Below are 18,780 nucleotides of genomic sequence, written 5' to 3'. Positions count from 1 at the left end.
CTTAAACTCAGAAGAGGATTCTGGATTAGGGATGTCAGTTAAAAGAGTCAGTAGCATTATGATTGTATTTAAAACCATGGGAATGGATTAAATTACACTGGAAAAGAGGATAAAAAGAGATGAGAAGAGAGCTCAGGCCACGCCCTAGGAAAGGTCTGCATTTAGAAATGGATAGAAAAGGAAACTCTGGCAAAGGGCTGTCTTCATTTTATAAGGACGACACAGAAGGGCCAGTTGGTGCTCGTGGAAAATAAGTGATGTGCACCTAATTTAACACCTGGAGCCGGTAATTTTTATAACACAGCTAATAATAATAGCCTGGAAAGAAAAGCAGACAGTGAACGTTTTCTTTGACTGAACTATGAATATAAACAGGCCAGCAAAATAATTCTACAAATAAAAGTAAAATTCGCAATACGAAATAAGAAAATAGTAATGGATCAATACCTTTTAATTATGTTAATGTATTTTTTTTTTGGCGGCGGAGAGGGGGAGGAAGAAAAAAACACGAAGAAAAGTTTCCACAAGCGTTTTCAAAAGAATTCCGCAAGATGTAGAGAATGATTGTACATAAATGGCAGAACTGAGCTAACTCGGCTACGTGCATGGCTGTCACAGGCCAACTCTATTCTCCTTCTCCATGTTCTGTGAATTAACTTCCTTGTTAGTTTAAAGGATAACAGATAGAAAGGTGTTATATCGAAGCCTACACATATATTATTAAAAGTCAACAGTAACTGCAGAAATTGTTTAGAACTTAGAGCAACAAAAGATTTTTCAGAAAAGAGTGTTTTTATCACTGATCTTGTTTTGTTCCTGGCACGTGCTGGTAATAAAAAGCAGACTTTTAGTCCCTTGTGTTGTTTTAAATTATTTAGAGGCTCCTTGACTGCCTCTGGTGCCCACTGCCCTAATTGCTTGGGTCTTGATATGCCACGGAGGTGGAGCTTTTGGGAAGAAGCTGTTAATAGAATCGAATGTCATATAAAAATAACAGAATTAATAGGCTAAAGCTCCTGAAAATCCCAATCTCTACCGTCTCGGTTGAAATTTGAAATTCCTGGGAGATGTGATTCTGGAGTAAAAATGACAGATGGAACACATACATTTATCTTGGATCTCTATCAAAACTCCATTAGCGTGACATTTAAAGGGATTAAATAAAAAAGACATAAACCCACGAAGTCAAGCAAAACAGAAGGACTCAATAGCAACAACACTTCGGGAGCTGAGAAGCATAAGGACAGATGGTAGATGGCTTAGCAGATTCAAGAATATGGAAATATAAACTGGTAGCGAGGAAAGCTGAGCGCCCCCTTGATTTACTCTGCAGTAAGTCTGCAAAAGGCCAGGAGATCGGAAGCATCACCTTCATATGGAAGTAGAGGAGAAGAAGGGGACTAAAATAAGGTTTGGAAAGTTAATAGTTGGGTGTCAAGAACCTTTTCCCCACCTTGCACCAAAGACTGGGGGTCTGGAGGAAGTAAAATGGAGGATCTGTGGTTTGGGGCATGCTGGACAGAGAAGAGGCAAGAGCATTGTCCTCAAAGCAAAGGGGGGCACCTGGGTGGCTCAGTCGGCTGAGCGTCTGACTCTTGATTTTGGCTCAGGTCATGATACCAGAGTCATGGGATCGAGCTCTGTGTCTGGCCGAGCATAGAGCCTACTTAAGATTCTCTCTCTCTCTCTCTCTCTCTCTCTCTCTCTCTCTCTTCTGACCCCCTCTCCTGCTCACATACACCCACTCTCTTTCTCTCAAATAAAAAAGAATTAAAAAAATAAGCAAGGGGGTTCTGTGACCATGTGCACACTGGAGATGAGACCTTGCTTTCCTTCTGCCCATTCCGGAAATTTGGGCAGTTGGAGCTTCACCTCGAAGGCAGGAGATTGACCTCTCTCTGTAGAACCTGACCAGCCTGCAAGGAAGGATTTAAAGGCACTGAAAGCCAGATTTGCACACCAGGCCATCCAAGTAGATCGTCCTGCACTGAAGTTCACTGTTAAGCTACACCCTTGCATTCAGAGCTTTCGTTCAGCTTTTCAGTCTTATGGGGGTAAGGTAGCCAATGATTTCTAGATGTCTGAGGAAAGTCTTTACCATGAAAGGTAGACACCAAAATGAACACACAGAAAAAACAACTCAGAGGAACTTGAGACTATGTAGGAAGAAAGGGCAGTCAATACTGATGCAACAGCCTATCATTAAGATGATCCAAGGAGAAAAAAGAAATGATATGGCAACCATGGAACAAGAATGGGATGCTGTTGAAAGAACAAAATAGAGCTCTTAGAAATTGAAAAATGTGATAGAAATGGAAAACTCTAGAAGGGTTGGGAAGTAAAGGTCGTGGAATCACATAGAAGATAGAGCAAATAGAGAAACTAGTAGAAAAAAAGATTTTTGAAAATTAGAGGACTAGTCCAGGAGATCTAGTATTTCTTTCTATTCTTTAAGTGTTTATTTTTGAGCGAAAGGGAGAGAGAGTGTGAGTGGGGGAGAGGCAGAGAGAGAAGGGCCAGAGGATCCAAAGGGGGCTCTGTGCTGACAGCAGAGAGCCTGATGAGTGGTTCAGACTCGAGAACCAAACCATGAGATCATGACCTGAGCCAAAGTCGAACACTTAACCAACTGAGCCACCCAGGTGCCCCTAGGATCTCCTTTCTGGATCCTTAAAGAAAGGGCAGAGCAAACAGAGGGGAGGAAATTATCACTGAAAGTATTTGAGAAAATTTGTTAGAACTGAAGTTTATGACTTTTCCAGCTGGTGGGGAACACCTGACTGAAAATGTGCAGCCAATGGCTGAAAGTAGACCCACGCACAGGCACACCATCGAGAAAGTTCAGTGTTACCAAAAAAACCCAAGTTTCAGCTGCCTGTAGCTTGAAAAGCCAATACTCAAGAGACAAGTTTTGATTGGAAAAGAATATGAGCTTTATTCAGAGGGCTGGCCACCTGGGGAGAGGGCAGACTCTAGTTCAAAAACCACCTCAGGTTTCTGCCTGGCCCAAAGATTTTTAGAGTAACTTTAGCGCAGTGAATCAGTAAAAGGAGAACACAGTGGTCCCTAACACTTCTTCATTGCAAGCAGACGCAATGGTGCCAGCTAGACGTTATCATGGCAGTGAGAGGTCAGAGGTGGTGCCTGGGGTGGAGGGGTGGGGGAAGGTTGTGTGAGAGGGTTTGGTCCAGAGTCTTTCTAGGAAACAATGCAATGCATAATCTATAGATACACAAAGAAAAGTTTAATTAATCGATCACTCAGGCTAAAGGAGCTTGCTAAAATGTAAAGACTACTAAGGTGGCTGGAGGGGCCGAGGCAGTGGCTTCAAGAGCACTGAGAACCAAGAGAAGGAGCCTACAAGTTTCCAGAGTGGAAACAACTGTCACATGCAAAGAAAGGATTAAGAAACAGGGCGACTTCAGGTTTTTGAAGTAGCAATGATTTCCAACCCAGCCAAACAATCAATGAAGTTCCAAGTTTTTTACTCCTGAGAAGGGACTTTGATTGGTCAGGAGGTGGGATATTCAAGAAGATGGCAGCTCCATTGAGACCACATGTATGGCAGCAGTGAGGAAGCAGTTTCCCGAAAGAGGGATTCCACTCAAACCCGAGGAGAGAGAAGCCTGGGACAACTCCATTGGAATATGCTAGGTCAGCATCAAACAATAGAAATACAACATGAGGGGTGTCTGGGTGGCTCAGTTGGTTGAGCAACCGACTTGCAGCTCAGGTCATGATCTCACGGTTCATGAGTTCGAGCCCCGCATGGGGCTCTGTGCTGGTGGTGCAGAGCCTGCTTGGGATTTTCTCTCTCCCTTCTTTCTCACTCCTACCCCGCTTGTTCTCTCTCTCAAAATAAATAAATAAACTTTTAAAAAAAGGCATACAATATGAGCCACATATGTAATTAAAATTTTCTGCTGAACCAAGCTTATAAGTAAATTTCTCAAAACACAAAACAAAAAATTTTTCTAGTAGCCCCATTAAAGTGAACAAAAGAGGTGAAATTAAATTTTGTAATTTGTTTTATTTAATCTTCTATATAAAAATATTGTTTTAACATGTGATCAGTATAAATCATATTGAGATAGTTTGCTTTTTTTGTTTGTTTGTTTTTCATTCAAAGTCTCCAAAATCCACGTAGTTTGTATTTTATACTCACAGCATATTTCGGTTTGGATCAGCCGGCTACCATATTGGACAGTGCAGTGCTAGGAAAGTTAAAAATGATAAGTAAAAGGAAGCAATGGGATTCACGTTAAAACTAGGTAATAAGAGTTGGTAGCATAGTTATTTTTCTTTCTGGAGCACTGGTCTTTGCTTCAGGAAGTTGTTGGAAGGCTTTTTAAATAGAGTTGGTAATTAATTGGTGGTTTAAGTAGAAAGTCAAGAGAATGAGTGCATTTTGTCTGATAATGGGAAAGCCATTAACCTGCAACGTCTGAAGACCTGAGTAAAATGGAACAGTTAGTTTTCTTAGTAATGGCAAAGAGTAGGTTCAATAAGAACAGGGAAGTGAATGAAATGACAAGAAAGAAAATGAGTTTTTGGTTTGATTTGGAGTTGGGGGGTGGTGGTATCTCAACTGCAGATTTCAAAAATGATGTAACACTATGTAGCGCTGTGCTGAACTTTGAACAAGGGAGTGGAAATGGAAGTCAGTATTACGGAAAAAATTTAAGAGTCGCCTGGATGACTCAGTTGGTTGAGCATTTTTTAAATTCTTTTTATTTTATTTTATATGTATATAATTTATTGTCATATTAGTTTTCATACAATACCCAGTGCTCATCCCAACAGGTGCCCTCCTCAATGCCCATCACCCACTTTCCCCTCTACCCCAACCCCCATCAACCCTCAGTTTGTTCTCTGTATTTAAGAGTCTCTTATGGTTTGCCTCCTTCCCTCTCTGTAACTTTTTTTCCCCCTGCCACTCCCCCATGATCTTCTGCTAAGTTTCTCAGGATCTACATATGAGTGAAAACATATGGTATCTGTCTTTCTCTGCCTGACTTATTTCACTTAACATAATACCCTCCAGGTTCCATCCACATTGCTGCAAATGGCATGGTTTCTTTCTCACTGCCAAGTAGTATTCCACTGTATATATACACCACATCTTCTTTATCCATTCATCAGTTGAAGTACATTTAGGCTCTTTCCATAATTTGGCTATTGTTGAAAGTGCTGCTATAAACATTGGGGTACAAGTGCCCCTATGCATCAGCACTCCTGTATCCCTTGGGTAGATTCCTAGCAGTGCTATTGCTGGGTCGTAGGGTAGATCTATTTTTAATCTTTTGAGGCACCTCCACACTGTTTTCCAGAGTGGCTGTACCAGTTTGCATTCCCACCAGCAGTGCCAGAGGGTTCCTGTTTCTCCACATCCTCGCCAGCATCTATAGTTTCCTGATTTGTTCATTTCAGCCACTCTGACTGGCGTGAGGTGACATCTGAGTGTGGTTTTGATTTGTATTTCCCTGATGAGTGACGTTGAGCATCTTTTCATGTGCCTGTTGGCCATCTGGATGTCTTCTTTAGAAAAGTGTCTATTCATGTCTTTTTCCCATTTCTTCACTGGATTGTTTGTTTTTCGGGTGTGGAGTTTTGTGAGTTCTTTATAGATTTTGGATACTAGCCCTTTATCTGATATGTCATTGAACATCTGACTCTTGATTTCAGCTCAGGTCATGTTGTGGCTCACGAGATCGAGCCTGGAGTTGGGCTCTGAGCTGAGTGTGAAGCCTGCTTGGGATTCTTTCTCTTCCTCTGTCCTACATCTCTTTCTTTCTCTCCCTCTTTCTCCTTCAAAATAAATAAGTAAACATTTAAAAAAAAGAAAAGAAAAGAAAAAAGGGGCTCTTGGGTGACTCAGTCATTAAGTGTCTGACTCTTGATTTCAGGTCAGGTCATGATCTCCTGGTCTGTGGGTTTGAGTCCCGTGTCTGGCTCTGTGCTGCCAGCTCAGAGCCTGGAGCCTGCTTCAGATTCTCTGTCTCCGTCTCTCTCTGCCCCTCCCCTTATGCTCTCTCTCTCTCTCCCTCTTTCTCTCTCTGTCCCTCTCTCCCTCCCTATCTCTCAAAAATAAACATTTAAAAAATCAAGAAAAAATGAGACAAAGGGATCTGCTTATTTCATTGTGGATGAGATGCTAAGATGATGGTTTCATTTTTCTTTCTTTTTTTTTTTTTTAGAGGATTTTTAAAAAGGTTGTTTATTTATTTTGAGAGAGAGAGAGAGAGAGGGAGAGAGCATGCACAAGTAGGGGAGGGGCAGGGAGAGAGGGAGAGAGAGAATCCCAGGCAAGCTCCACGCTGTCATGGAAGAACCTAATGTGGGGCTCGATCTCATGAACCCTGAGGTCATGACCTGAGCCAAAATCAAGAGTCATGGACTTAACCAACTGATCCACCCAGGTGCCCCATCATTTGTCTTAAGGCAGTACTGGGAGTCCTGGTGGTCACTGTTCGCCAGAGGAGAGAGTGGACCTCCATGCTGTAATGGTGTGGTTGGTGGGGTCATGCCCCCATGCCTCCTCTAAAGAAGCCCATAATCTAGAACCTTGTTTTACCCCCTCCGCTTTGGTCTCATTTTCTGATTAACACACATGCACACACACATACATACTGTAAAATTCAAGTAATACAAAAATATAGAAAATAGAAGTCCTCAGTAAAGTTCCCTTTCCTTAAATAACTACTGTCACCTTCCAAAAATATTCCTATGTGTACATAAGCCTACTTTAAAAAGAAAATTGATGTTATAGTTTGCATATTGTTCTACAACTGGCTCTTTTTACTTAACTATTGTGGACATCTTTGCTTACTGCTAGATATCACATAGTGCTCTTTATAGGCTACAAAATACTTTCTTCTATTGGCTCCTAAACTCTTAAACAGGCCGGTATTGATATGTGTGTAAGAATGTTTCCATATTCCTTCTAGTGTAGTCAGGGCTGTAATAATCATTCTGCACGTTTCTCAGAGTACTTGCACAGAATTCTTCGAGTTCTTTCTGTAGAGAATTCTTGATGGTTGGGTCAGAGGGGAGGCATATTTAAGTTTGCGATAAATCTTGCCAAGGCACCTTTTAGACACACTGTTACAGTTCACACCCTCAGCCGTGGAGTGATAAGAATAGTTGGGCACCCACACCATAGCCCACACCTGATGTTATTAATCACCTTTTAAATCTTTTCTCGTCTGATGGGAATGCAAGCTGGTGCAGCCACTCTGGAAAACAGTATGGAGGTTCCTCAAAAAACTAAAAATAGAACTACCCTACAACCCAGCAACTGCACTACTAAGCATTTATCCACGGGATACAGGTGTGCTGTTTCGAAGGGACACATGCACCCCCATGTTTATAGCAGCACTATCAACAATAGCCAAAGTATGGAAAGAGCCCAAATGTCCATCGATGGATGAATGGATAAAGAAGATGTGGATGGATGAATGGATAAAGAAGATACACACACACACACACACACACACACACACACACACACACACTGGAATATTACTCGGCAATCAAAAAGAATGAAATCTTGGGGCGCCTGGGTGGCTCAGTCGGTTAAGCGTCCAACTTCGGCTCAGGTCATGATCTCACAGTCTGTGAGTTCGAGCCCTGCATCGGGCTCTGGTGCTGACAGCTCAGAGCCTGGAGCCCATTTCAGATTCTGTGTCTCCCTCTCTCTCTGCTCCTCCCCTGTTCATGCTCTGTCTTTCTCTGTCTCAAAAATAAATAAATGTTAAAAAAAAAAAGAATGAAATTTTTCCATTTGCAACTACGTAGATGGAACTGGAGGGTATCATGCTAAGTGAAATTAGTCAGAGAAAGACAAAAATCCTATGACTTCACTCATAGAGGACTTTAAGAGACAAAACAGATGAACATAAGGGAAGGGAAACAAAAATAATATAAAAACGGAGGGGGACAAAACACAAGAGACTCATAATTATGGAGAACAGACGGAGGGTTGCTGGAGGGGTTGTGGGAGGGGGGATGGGCTAAATAGGTAAGGGACCCTAAGGAATCCACTCCTGAAATCATTGTTGCACTATATGCTAACTAATTTGGATGTAAATTTTAAAAAATAAAAAATAAAATTAAAATAAATAAAAAAAATCTTTTCTCGTCTGATATGGAGAGAAATAATACCTCACAGGCTTTTCAATTTCATTTCTCTGGTTCTGCGTGAAGTTGAACATATTCCTAAATGTCTGTTTACTATATGTGTTTCTTCTGTAAAATCCTTGTCCACATCCTTTGCCGGTTTTTCTAATTGGTATTTTATCTTTTTTGTATTGATTTGAAGGAGCCCATACTATTTTTCTAGGTGGCAAAATTTTGTTAAGTATCTTTTACCGGTTTATGCCTTGATTTTCAAGAAGAGTTTTAAATGTTAGGAAGTAAAGTCTTTCAATTTCCCTCCCCCCGCCTTTAGTCTTATTCTCAGATGGGTTCCCTCCTGTGTTTACTTCTAGTGTTTTTATAATTGCGTGTTTTAAAAATATTTAACTTTTTATCCATGTGGGATGTATTTTTGTATATGGCGTGACGTACTGTGGAAACTCTAAATATAGAATCTATGTACTAGAAATAACTTCAGTTTTTCCACTGTCTCCCATCATAGGGAAGCGCTTGGAGAATATTTAGATGGAAAGAAAGAGAGTGAGGAAGATCAAAGCAAGAGCTACAAGCAGAAAGAAGAAAGCAGACTGGTATGAGCTGGGTGGCGCTTGGGTCCCATCAGCCTGTGACACTAGGGAGCTGGGTGTGATGTCATGGCTTTCATACTTTGCTAGAAGAATCTCAATAGAGATCCCATGTTCCTGCCTGTAGGCGGAAGTGAATTTGAACCTTTCCCGTTTTGAGAGCTCTCTAGGAGTGAGCTTTCATGTTATCTGATGGACTGTTCTTAAGCTCAAGTCCAAATGTTTAGGCTGCCCATTCAGGGCCTACCGTTCCCACCCTAGTCGATCCCAAACTAATTTCATGGTCTTCGGTCCCACTGGTACCTACCTTGGGCCTTGGCTCTGGCTTGGCTGATCCACTCGCTGACCTCCAGTGGGGCTCTGGTCTTCCGGTTGTGTGCCTCTGATCATCCAGAACTCTAAGCCCCTCCCCTCCTCTCTTCCCCCCTCTCCTCTACCCTTCTTTTCTCATCTCCTCTCATCAGGATGCCTTCCCGTATTTCAAGACCATCTCAAGTCCCAACTTGATACACGTCCAATACTTCTTTGTGCCACGCCTTTAATTTTAGACCATTTTCTCCCTTCTGTGACTTCAAATGTGTGTGCCTGCAGTGTCCCCAGTGTGTAAACTCTGTATGCCTGTGGAGTAGTACAGAGCTCGGACTCCATATAAAAAGAAATTTATTGATGGCTCTCCCACGGCAATGTCAGGGCTCCTGGGATACTTAATAAAGGACTTGGAACAAGAGGTGCAGGAAGAATAAACAACAGTTGCAAACAGCAAGCAAAACTGGCAAAGTGCTGCATTTAATTAATTGCTAAGTGAATATCAGAGGCACTGGGACTGTAGGAATTGGGGTAAGGAGGAGGGCTCCCCAAGGGGGGGCTGATTGGGAAAGGTTATATGGAGAAAGTGGGATTTGAGCTGCGTCTTGGGAAAAAAAGTGGGACTGATAAAAACAGAGAGGAGAGAGATGATTCCTGGCAGAAATCGAAGTGCGCTTGGAGAAAAAAAATATTCAACTTACTGCAGGTCATAACAGAGCATAGAGATACACGGAGAGCACTGCACGGTATGGTATTAAGGATAAGATACTTTACGGCCGTGGAAAGAAGACCGCAGTGCTGTGTGCTTTTGTTCCAGATCTGGTGCTTCCTGTGAAATAGAGTCACGCCATGTGTTTTTACTGATGTTACTTCATCAAAGGGTCGAGGATCTCTGGGCATTGCTGGTTAGGATAAAAAGGATATTGTATTAATCTGGAATGTACTGTTATAGTTTCTACTGATAGGATCTTGAAACTACCGATACGCAGTTCATCCTGAGCACTCTTTGAGCGTAAACCAGAAGAGATAATATTGTTTTCATTAGTAGTTTCTCCAGCTCCCTTTCACTTGGGACTTAAGTCATGTAACGTGTTGGCATAGAAAAGAAATGTATAAAAACCAAATGCTCCCTTCCTCAATATCCAGATATTAATCACCAGTTTTGCCCTAAGACTTGGACAGGAAGGGCCCCTGTCGTTGGCTTTGCACCTTATCAATCATTTTTAACTGGTGATTCTTTTGTTTCCTGTTTAATCTTGGTCTGTTCCAATTTTATAAAGATGTCTTTCCAAGTTTTCTCTTAGCAGCTTTATTGTTCTATCATTTACATTTTGGTCCATAATCTATCTAGAATTGATTTTTTTTTAATGTTTATTTTTGAGACAGAGAGAGACAGAGCATGAACGGGGGAGGGTCAGAGAGAGAGGGAGACACAGAATCGGAAACAGGCTCCAGGCTCTGAGCTGTCAGCACAGAGCCCGATGCGGGGCTCGAACTCACAGACCGTGAGATCATGACCTGAGCCGAAGTCGGACGCTTAACCGACTGAGCCACCCAGGCGCCCCTAGAATTGATTTTTGTATGTGGTGTAAAGGTCAGGCTCAAAGTTCACTGCTTTGTTTATGGATTTTTAATGGACCCAGCACCATTTATTGAAAAGATCATCCTAAAAAAAAAAAAAGAAGAAGAAGAAGAAAAAGAATGTATCATCCCTTCCCCACTGCATCATTTTCCCCATCTTTGTTGTGAATCAGGCGATCACATGTGTGGGTTTGTTTCTAGATTCTGTATTCTGTTCTATTGGCCTATTTGTCCGACTTTATTACAATTCCACATGATTTTAACTACTGTAGCCTTATGACAGATCTTGACATCTGGTAAGGTAGGCCCTCCAGCTTTGTGGTTCTTCAAGATTGTTTTGGCTAGTCTTGAACCTCTGGATTTCCATATAAATTTTACAAATCAGCTTGTCAATTGCCACCAAAAAACTTGCTGGGATTTTAATTGAGGTCAGATGGAATCTATAGATCAATTTGGGAAAGAATTAATATCGACAATGAGATTTGTGATCCATGAGTATAAAATAGCCCTCCACTTATTTAGGTATTCTTCAATTTTGCTCAACAATGTTTCACACACTGTGTTGAAGCTATAACTCTTTACTGCTGGTATATAAAAGTACAATTGTTTTTTTAAATTTTTTAAATGTTTATTTATTTTTGAGAGAGACAGAGTGACAGAGCGTGAGTGGGGGAAGGGCAGAGAAAGAGAGAGACACAGAATCCGAAGCAGGCTCCAGGCTCTGAGCTGTCAGCACAGAGCCTGACGCGGGGCTCAAACTCACAAACTGCGAGATCATGACCTGAGCTGAATGCTTAACCTTAAGACTGAGCTACCCAGGCGCCTGAATAAAAGTACAGGTGGTTTTTATATAGTGACCTGATGTTCAGTTAACCCTGTCAAATTCACTTGTTAATTCTAAGAGTTTACCTGCGGTTTCTTTTGTTTGTGTGTTTATTTTTTACATATAGAATCGTATCATCTGAAAATGACAGTTTTACCTTTTCCTGTGTCTGTTGATCTGTTGGTGACTGTAGCATTTTCAGTTTTACTTTGAGTCTGAGATACTCGATGCAGAAATTTCTCATGTTTACATCGTCTGAGCAGACAACTGAGAATCACTCAAAACTACAGGAAAGCCTTTACTTCTGTAGGCATGGAAAACCATTTGGTACCAGTGATAAAACTGCAGCCATTTAAAAAAAAGTCTGGAATACCCCGGATATCTAGGTGAAGGCTCCGTTCTGTATTCAATAAAAGTGCATTTCCAGATGTCTTTAGAAGGATGAGATGAGATAGAACCTCTGATCGTCTCAATGACTCCTTCGTGCAGTGATGTTTATTGGTTCTTGTTCAGAAACGATTTGAGAGCTGGAGAATTTGTGAGTTCCAAAACGGACTTGGAAAAACCCAGGCATAGCCTAAGGATACCTGAACTTTTTGTTGAAAGTGCGTGGTCACCCAAAGGCCAGGAGTAAAGACACGGAGTGTGGAATTCAAAGAGGGAGTTTTTTTTGGGGGGGGTCCGAATCGCAAACTTCCTGAGCCATTATTGGTGACAGCGGGGCGGCCAGCCGCAGTGGTTCTCTCCTGTTTCAGAGACTCTCAGAAGATCCCACGTAACATGAGCTGAAACCTGGAAGCTCATTCCCTTGGCTTACTTAATAGTTTGGAGCATAAGTACACTGTCCAGGGCTGATATGGGGGTTCCTGGATACTGGGGCCCTCATCTCCTGCCTGTCCTTAGGTGGCTTTCATCTGCCCATCGCGTCGTACTCGAGCACCACACGCCAGCTCGGGAGATGGGGGGACGGGGCAGCAGAGGGTACGCCTCCTCCCTTCACCGCACGATTCAGAAGCGGCACACATCACTCGGGCTCGTGTCCTGTTGATCGGACTGTATTCTAGCGGCAGAGGAGGTTGGGAAGTGTATCCACTTGGGGAGGCCAAATGTCCAGCTAATGTCGGGGGTTCTGTTACTCAAAGAAGAGGAGGGATGTCGGAGGATGACTGCCATTTTCTGCCTCACCCCTCCCGCTGAATTCTCAGAAAGACCCCTGGCCGTGTCACCCACTTTGGAGGTGTACGGGGGGGCGAGTGCTGAGATGCGCCCGGAGGACCTGCCGGCGTGCAGGTTGGCTGGTCCACACTCTAATGAGAATACACAGCGGTGCCTCCGGAGTCACGTGTGCTGTGAAATTGTCAGCCCTGACACCACACCCCAAACGTCCTGAGGGAAATGGATTGCCAAATAGACGCTACTCTTAAGGGTCTTAAGGTAGCTTTTGATCCCTGCGTGGCTGCATAGAACAGCTGCAGACAGTTGTGCAAAGTGTTTCCAATTCCGTAAATTCTTACCTGTTTTCAGAAACTGGCGAAGCTGCTGCTCTGTGGCACTGAGCTGGTGACAAATATCCAGGTGGCCGCGGATATCAGGGAGATCCACAGGAGAGTGGAAGAAGGGGAGATAAGGCGTCAGAGGTGAGGACACCCCACCCTGTGCTCTGCAGCCTGGGGACATGAGGGCATCTCCTCTGTGGCTCCCCGAATTCTCCCCAGTTATGGGAAAGTGGCTGTGTCGAACAGTCTAGTAGAATCCTTTTACGGCCCCTTCGGAATCCCTTCCGTTCCTCCTTCCTTGCTTTCCTCCCTTCTTCCTCCTTTCCCCACCGGACCATTGTGGCTCATGTCCACGAGTACATACACAGTATGATCTTAACAAGATTTTTAGTTGTCCAGCATAAGGAATTCTGTCAGCAACTTGACTAGCTTTACCAGTATACAGTTGGTGACTTTATTCTTGACCTTCCCTCTGCCTCTCTTGGGCTGTGGCCGGAACTGACTTGGTTGATTCCCAGCCCTGCCAAAGAGTTAGGCTTTGATCTGTAACCACTGAGGAAAAACTGAAGGTCTTTTTTAAAAATATAATTCTTTTAATGTTTATTTATTTTTGAGAGATAGAGAGACAGACTGCGAGCAGGGGGAGGGGCAGAGAGAGAGGGAGACACAGAGTCCGAAGCAGGCTCCAGGCTCCGAGCCAACAGCACAGAGCCCGATGCAGGGCTCGAACTCACGAACCGCGAGATCGTGACCTGAGCTGAAGTCAGACGCTTAACCGACTGAGCCACCCAGGCGCCCCAGAAAAACTGAAGGTTTTCGGTGGCAGAGTTACAGGATCAATGTGGGTTTTTCGAAAGATGACCCGGCTCTTTTTCATTTTCTGAGGAAAAAAGTCAAGTGCAATGTAACGTGTTCTCTGTGCTCTAGCTCGGAAGGAAGGAGAAAGGGGAGCACGAAATGGTTCAGTGGTGGGTTTGAACTGTTGTTTGGAGGCAGTCTCATAGGCTCACAGTGTGGTTAAGGTAGACAGAGAGTCTCTGCATCTGTCCTAGCGCCTGTGCTCAGGAGGGGTCTCGTCTCTCAGCCTTCATGCCTTCTTCTTTCGGTCTGGTCCCATCCTCAGAATACTCCATCACAGAGTCTCTTTGGAATTTCTGGAAAGGCCATCCCTATTCTCCATTGCTAATTGTAGAGTTTCCCTGTTTGTGTGTCCCGCTATTCATTTCTTAATAATTTGGGAGAGGAGGGGCACCAGGGTGACTCAGTCAGTTAAGCGTCAGACTTCGGCTCAGGTCATCGTCTCACGGTTTGCGAGTTCAGGCTCTGTGCTAACAGCTCAGAGCCTGCTTTGGATTCTGTGTCTGCCTCTCTCTCTGCCCCGCCCCGCTTGTACTCTGTCTCTCTCTCTCTCTGTCTCTCAAACATTAAATTTTTTTTTTTTTTAATTTGGGAGAGGAATGGCCAGACACTTGAGGTCATGTTGATAATCAAAAATAATAATGTGGGGACTGTCGTGCTGAGCACCTGTGCTGAGCATCACGTCACTTAATGCCACAGCAGCCGAGTGAAAGATTTTTTTCATCCTCTCCATTTCACAGGTGAGAAAAATGCAGCTTGCAGAGGTTAAGTGACTTGTCTAAAGTTGAGAGTCACTCAGTAGCAAAGTCAGGCCTTGAACACAAGCTGTACGACTCCAGAGATCAAGTGTGTGTGTCACAGAGGGATGTGGCAAAGTGACTCTTGATCTGCATATGTGTGCGTGTGTGTGTGTGTGTGTGTGTGTGTGTGTGTGTGTGTAAGTAGGTATAGCTTTAAGGTTGATCTGTTTTTGTAATGTGCTGCTTTGTTTATTTGATCTCTTACTGATAGTCAAGCGTTAAACTTAAAGAAGATTACTGACAGCCTGGTTTGATTGTGGGTGAAGGTATCTGGAGGCAGTGCTTGGTACCTGGATCTCATATTACAGACTCTCGAGAACCCGCCTGCCCTAGCCGGAGGTAGGGCCACAGCTGGGCTGGCGTGGCGAGCGTGTTTGTATTTGCAGACTTGAAAAGCTGGAGAACGAAGTCAAGACCAGCCAGGACAAATTTGATGAAATCACCATGAAGTGGGAGGAGGGCAAACGGAAGAGAATTCCCCAGGACCTGTGGGACATGCTCAACACCCAGCAGGTGCACTGCGCCGGGCTGATAGAAGACAAGAACAAGCTTATCAGCGAGTTACAGCAGGCAAGGGTCCGGGGCCCCTCGCCCCCAGCCACGTGGGCTCTGATGGGGGGAATTGACTGCCTTATTGGTTTGCTCTTCCTGAATGGAAGAATGTGGAGGTCTTACTTCATTACTCAGATTGTCGCACACCTCGGGCAACAAACTCACCCAGAGGGAAAAGCTTTTTAGCAATTTGAGAATCACTGGTGACCTTTGAAAGACGTACGTTCATAGCGAATGCTCTTTCAGGTTTCGTCTTCTCAGTTAAGGAATGGAGCTTAGTCTGCGGGAGCTGTGCTCCCGTGCTGGAACCTGGGTGTTAATGGCTCAGCTGGGATGCCTTAGCTCTCTGGGAGCTTACGGGGAGATTTGCAGCAAGTGGTCACGGATGGTTTGATCCCGTGCTGCTCGTTCGGGCTTTGCCCCGTGCTGAGGCCACTCTGGTCCATCTGCCTGTGCCTTCTCCCAGGCGTCCTCAGATTCTTCTGAAGCCACTTTTGCTTTGTACAGTTGCGATTCCTAGTGTTCTCGAATATTGACGAGCGAGGTCCAGGTAGAGCGTGCTTGGCACCTCTTGCTTTCGTCTCACTTTGTGACCAACCTTTGACATGCTCTTTTCTAGGAGTTAAAAACAAAAGATGACCAGTATGTGAAGGATTTGAAGAAGCAGTCAGATGACATCTGCCTGCTCCTGGAGAGGATGGAAGAGCAAGTGAAGAATGTGATGAAAACCTTCCGTCAGGAGCTCAGTTCCATTGAGGTAACGGGGTGTGAACGAACTGCCTTCTGGGAGGAGAGCTGGGTCTGTCCGGGATGTCCGGGACATCTGGGAGGGGCCCGGTTGTCTTGTCCTCTGCTTTCTGCCCCTTGACTTATTTACCCATTCGTTCACTCGTCCAACAAATATTCTTCACGTGGCTACTATGCCAGGCACTGTACCAGGGGCTGGGGATACAGCTATGAACAAAACAAAGTCCTCGAGGGAATCTGTATTCTAGTAGAAGACAGCTAGACCACAAACAGATAAATCGCTAAGTATATCCTTGGACAGGTGGAGATTAGTGCTTTGAAAGAAAATAAAACCATGTAAGGGTAAGAAGAGTGGAGGAGGGGGGTATGTGAGCTGTTTGCTGTATTTATGGCAGCCAGGGCTCGGGCATGGGAAAGCGGGGGGGTCACACAGGTTCAGAAATCAATACTTTGAATTTGAATGAAATGTTAAGGATTGAGATTGAGACCGGCCTTCCAAAATGGAAGGGAGCCAAGAGGGTGGAGACTTCTCTCTTTGGATTATTATAGACCCATTTCTGCATTCCCAGGCCTACCCCTTGTGAGCAACATGCTCCTTTGTTTTCGTGGGAACCCCAGCCATAGAAGTGCAGCGGCCCTGGGCATGACTGAGTTGTATGCCAGCCTTTGCCCTGTGACTGCCACCAAGGGCACACGGCCCTTCCTCCACTCCTTCCTCAGAGACCGACTGAGCCACAGGACAGGTGGTACATTTCCTCCCTAAATTTGTGTGAAGCCCAGACTTGATAACACTAATTAACACGCAACTCCTTCCATAGCCATTTGGTTCCATGAGACTTGGCAAGTCTGCATTTGGCTCTGACTGTGCCATTACTTATGAGTTGTTTAATGCTGTGAGACCTGCCTAATCAAAACAGACACCAGGCCCTCTTCCTTCTTGGTCATAGAAAGCATTTGAGGTGGAACGACGAGAACTGCTGACCAGTAATAAGAAGAAATGGGAGCGGGCCCTGCAGGCTCACAACGCCAAAGAGGTAAAGGGGCGGCGGGTAGGGGAGGGGCTGGCGGACGCGTCAAGGGCGACCCATGGAGCTGGGACAATTTCTACTGGGACTGAATTTGCTAGCCTTTCTGTGTCTTGGGGAGGATTGCCATGGCAGACACTTACCACTGCCCTTCATGGTTAATCAGTGTGGCCCTGCGGATGGTGGCTGCTTCTGGTGGTGACATTTGTCTCTGATGGTGGTGAATACCATGGTCCTGTGGCTCTCTTCTTTTCAACCTGGGCATCTACTCCAGCCATGGATATCTGTGGCCCAGCAAGATGTTTTAAGATGTTTAAAAGGGTGTGGGGTTATCACTTTACTTGGGAGGCACAAAGAACAAAGAAATAGCTTGACCCGGATCCAGTGGGTCCTTTTTGAGAAATACAAACGTCTGACCGCAGCGTCTGTGTCTGATTTCTATTTTTTAAAAAAATTTTAATGTTTGTTTATTTTTGAGAGAGAGAGAGGGGGGCGGGGAGGGGCAGAGAGAGACACACACACACACTGTGAAACAGGCTGCAAGCTCCAAGCTATCAGCAGAGTCCAACCTGGGGCTCAAATTCACAAATTGCAAGATCATGACCTGAGCCGAAGTCGGACACTTACCCAACTGAGCCACCCAGGCGCCCCCGTGTCTGATTTCTTAAGGAACATTCCTCTTGGAGTTTCTCAAGTAAGGAAGCTCCAGATTAAGTGAAACAATACAAAGTCTTGGGGGCACAGGAGCTTCTGAGGGCCGACCAGCTCTCTCTAGGGCCATGACACTTTGAGACCCTTCCCTGTGTCATGCTTGTCAGGCCCCCTGAGTCGGGGCAGGGACAGGGCTGACTTTTCCCTTGTCTTCCTGTGCCTTCAGCTGGAGTATCTTCTGAGCCGCATCAAGAAGGTAGAGGACTATGAGAAGCAGCTGAACAAGCAGCGGGTGTGGGACTGCGAAGAGTACAACACGATCAAGATCAAGTTGGAGCAGGACGTGCAGGTCTGACTTGTTGTTCGGCGTCTGGGTGGCAGAGCAGATGGAGCGCCTGTGCGTTTTATCCTTGGTGTTTGCCCCGTGTGTTCTAGAGTTAATCTGTTCAACAGATAGGTATTCGTTATCTGCTCTCTTTCAAGTGATGCTCTCTGAAGGAGCTCATGGGCAGAATGTATGTGGAGGAATTCTTTCCTTAATGAACCATGGAGAGCTGCCAGGAGGCAACACTGGCAACCGTGACCTGAGGAATCTCTGAGAGGATTGTGCATTTTAGCCGAGCAAAGGGAGGGTATCCCCAGGGCAAGTTTATCCCCAGTCACCATCTACTGAGCCACCATCTGCTTAAGGCACAGTATCTCCAGTCCTCAACTAACATGCAGGAGAGGAATCACAGTGTTCTATATGCCAGGAAATAGACTCAGGACAAGGCTGCTTACCTAGTAAATGGTGGGTCCTGGAATCAAACCCAGCTCTGTCTGGCTCAGTAACCGATAATGTTCCTAATATTCCAAACAGCCCCCGCCTGATGGGTGGACATCGCAGTAGGGCAGATTTCGACTTGCCATCAGAAAGAGCTTTCTAGGGGCATCTGGCTGGCTCAGTCAGTTAAACTTCCGACTTTGGCTCAGGTCATGATCTCACAGCTTGTGAGTTCGAGCCCCGCGTCAGGCTCTGTGCTGACAGCTCAGGAGCCTGGAGCCTGCTTCAGATTCTGTGTCTCCCTCTCTCTCTCTGCCCCTCCCCCACTTTCACTCTGTCTCTCTTTTTCAAAAATAAATAAATATTAAAAAAAATAAATAGTGAAAAAAAAGAGCTTTCTAATAGACCTATCCCCCATACAGAAAGGGTCATCCCACAAAACAAGGCTTCTTTTCTCT

The 18,780-nt window shown here is 44.7% G+C and overlaps 1 protein-coding gene across 2 annotated transcripts in view; it reads left to right on the top strand.

Annotated features, from left to right (window-relative positions):
- DRC1 (dynein regulatory complex subunit 1) overlaps nt 1-18,780 on the top strand; it is a 41,077-nt gene that overhangs the window by 2,440 nt on the left and 19,857 nt on the right. Inside the window, exons 2-7 of one of the 2 annotated variants that reach the window (XM_049652447.1) lie at nt 8,639-8,726; nt 12,955-13,067; nt 14,971-15,154; nt 15,756-15,893; nt 16,831-16,917; nt 17,786-17,908. In XM_049652447.1, coding sequence (XP_049508404.1) covers nt 8,639-8,726; nt 12,955-13,067; nt 14,971-15,154; nt 15,756-15,893; nt 16,831-16,917; nt 17,786-17,908 — 733 coding nt within the window. Of the gene's footprint in view, nt 1-8,638; nt 8,727-12,954; nt 13,068-14,970; nt 15,155-15,755; nt 15,894-16,830; nt 16,918-17,785; nt 17,909-18,780 lie in introns of those variants that run through there. The other variant, XM_049652448.1, reaches the window with a different exon arrangement.

This window comes from Panthera uncia, assembly GCF_023721935.1.
Source record: "Panthera uncia isolate 11264 chromosome A3 unlocalized genomic scaffold, Puncia_PCG_1.0 HiC_scaffold_12, whole genome shotgun sequence".
Classification (NCBI taxonomy): domain Eukaryota; kingdom Metazoa; phylum Chordata; class Mammalia; order Carnivora; family Felidae; genus Panthera; species Panthera uncia.
The sequence above is the reverse complement of the archived record's forward strand: the minus strand, read 5'-3'. Positions and strand labels throughout refer to the sequence as shown.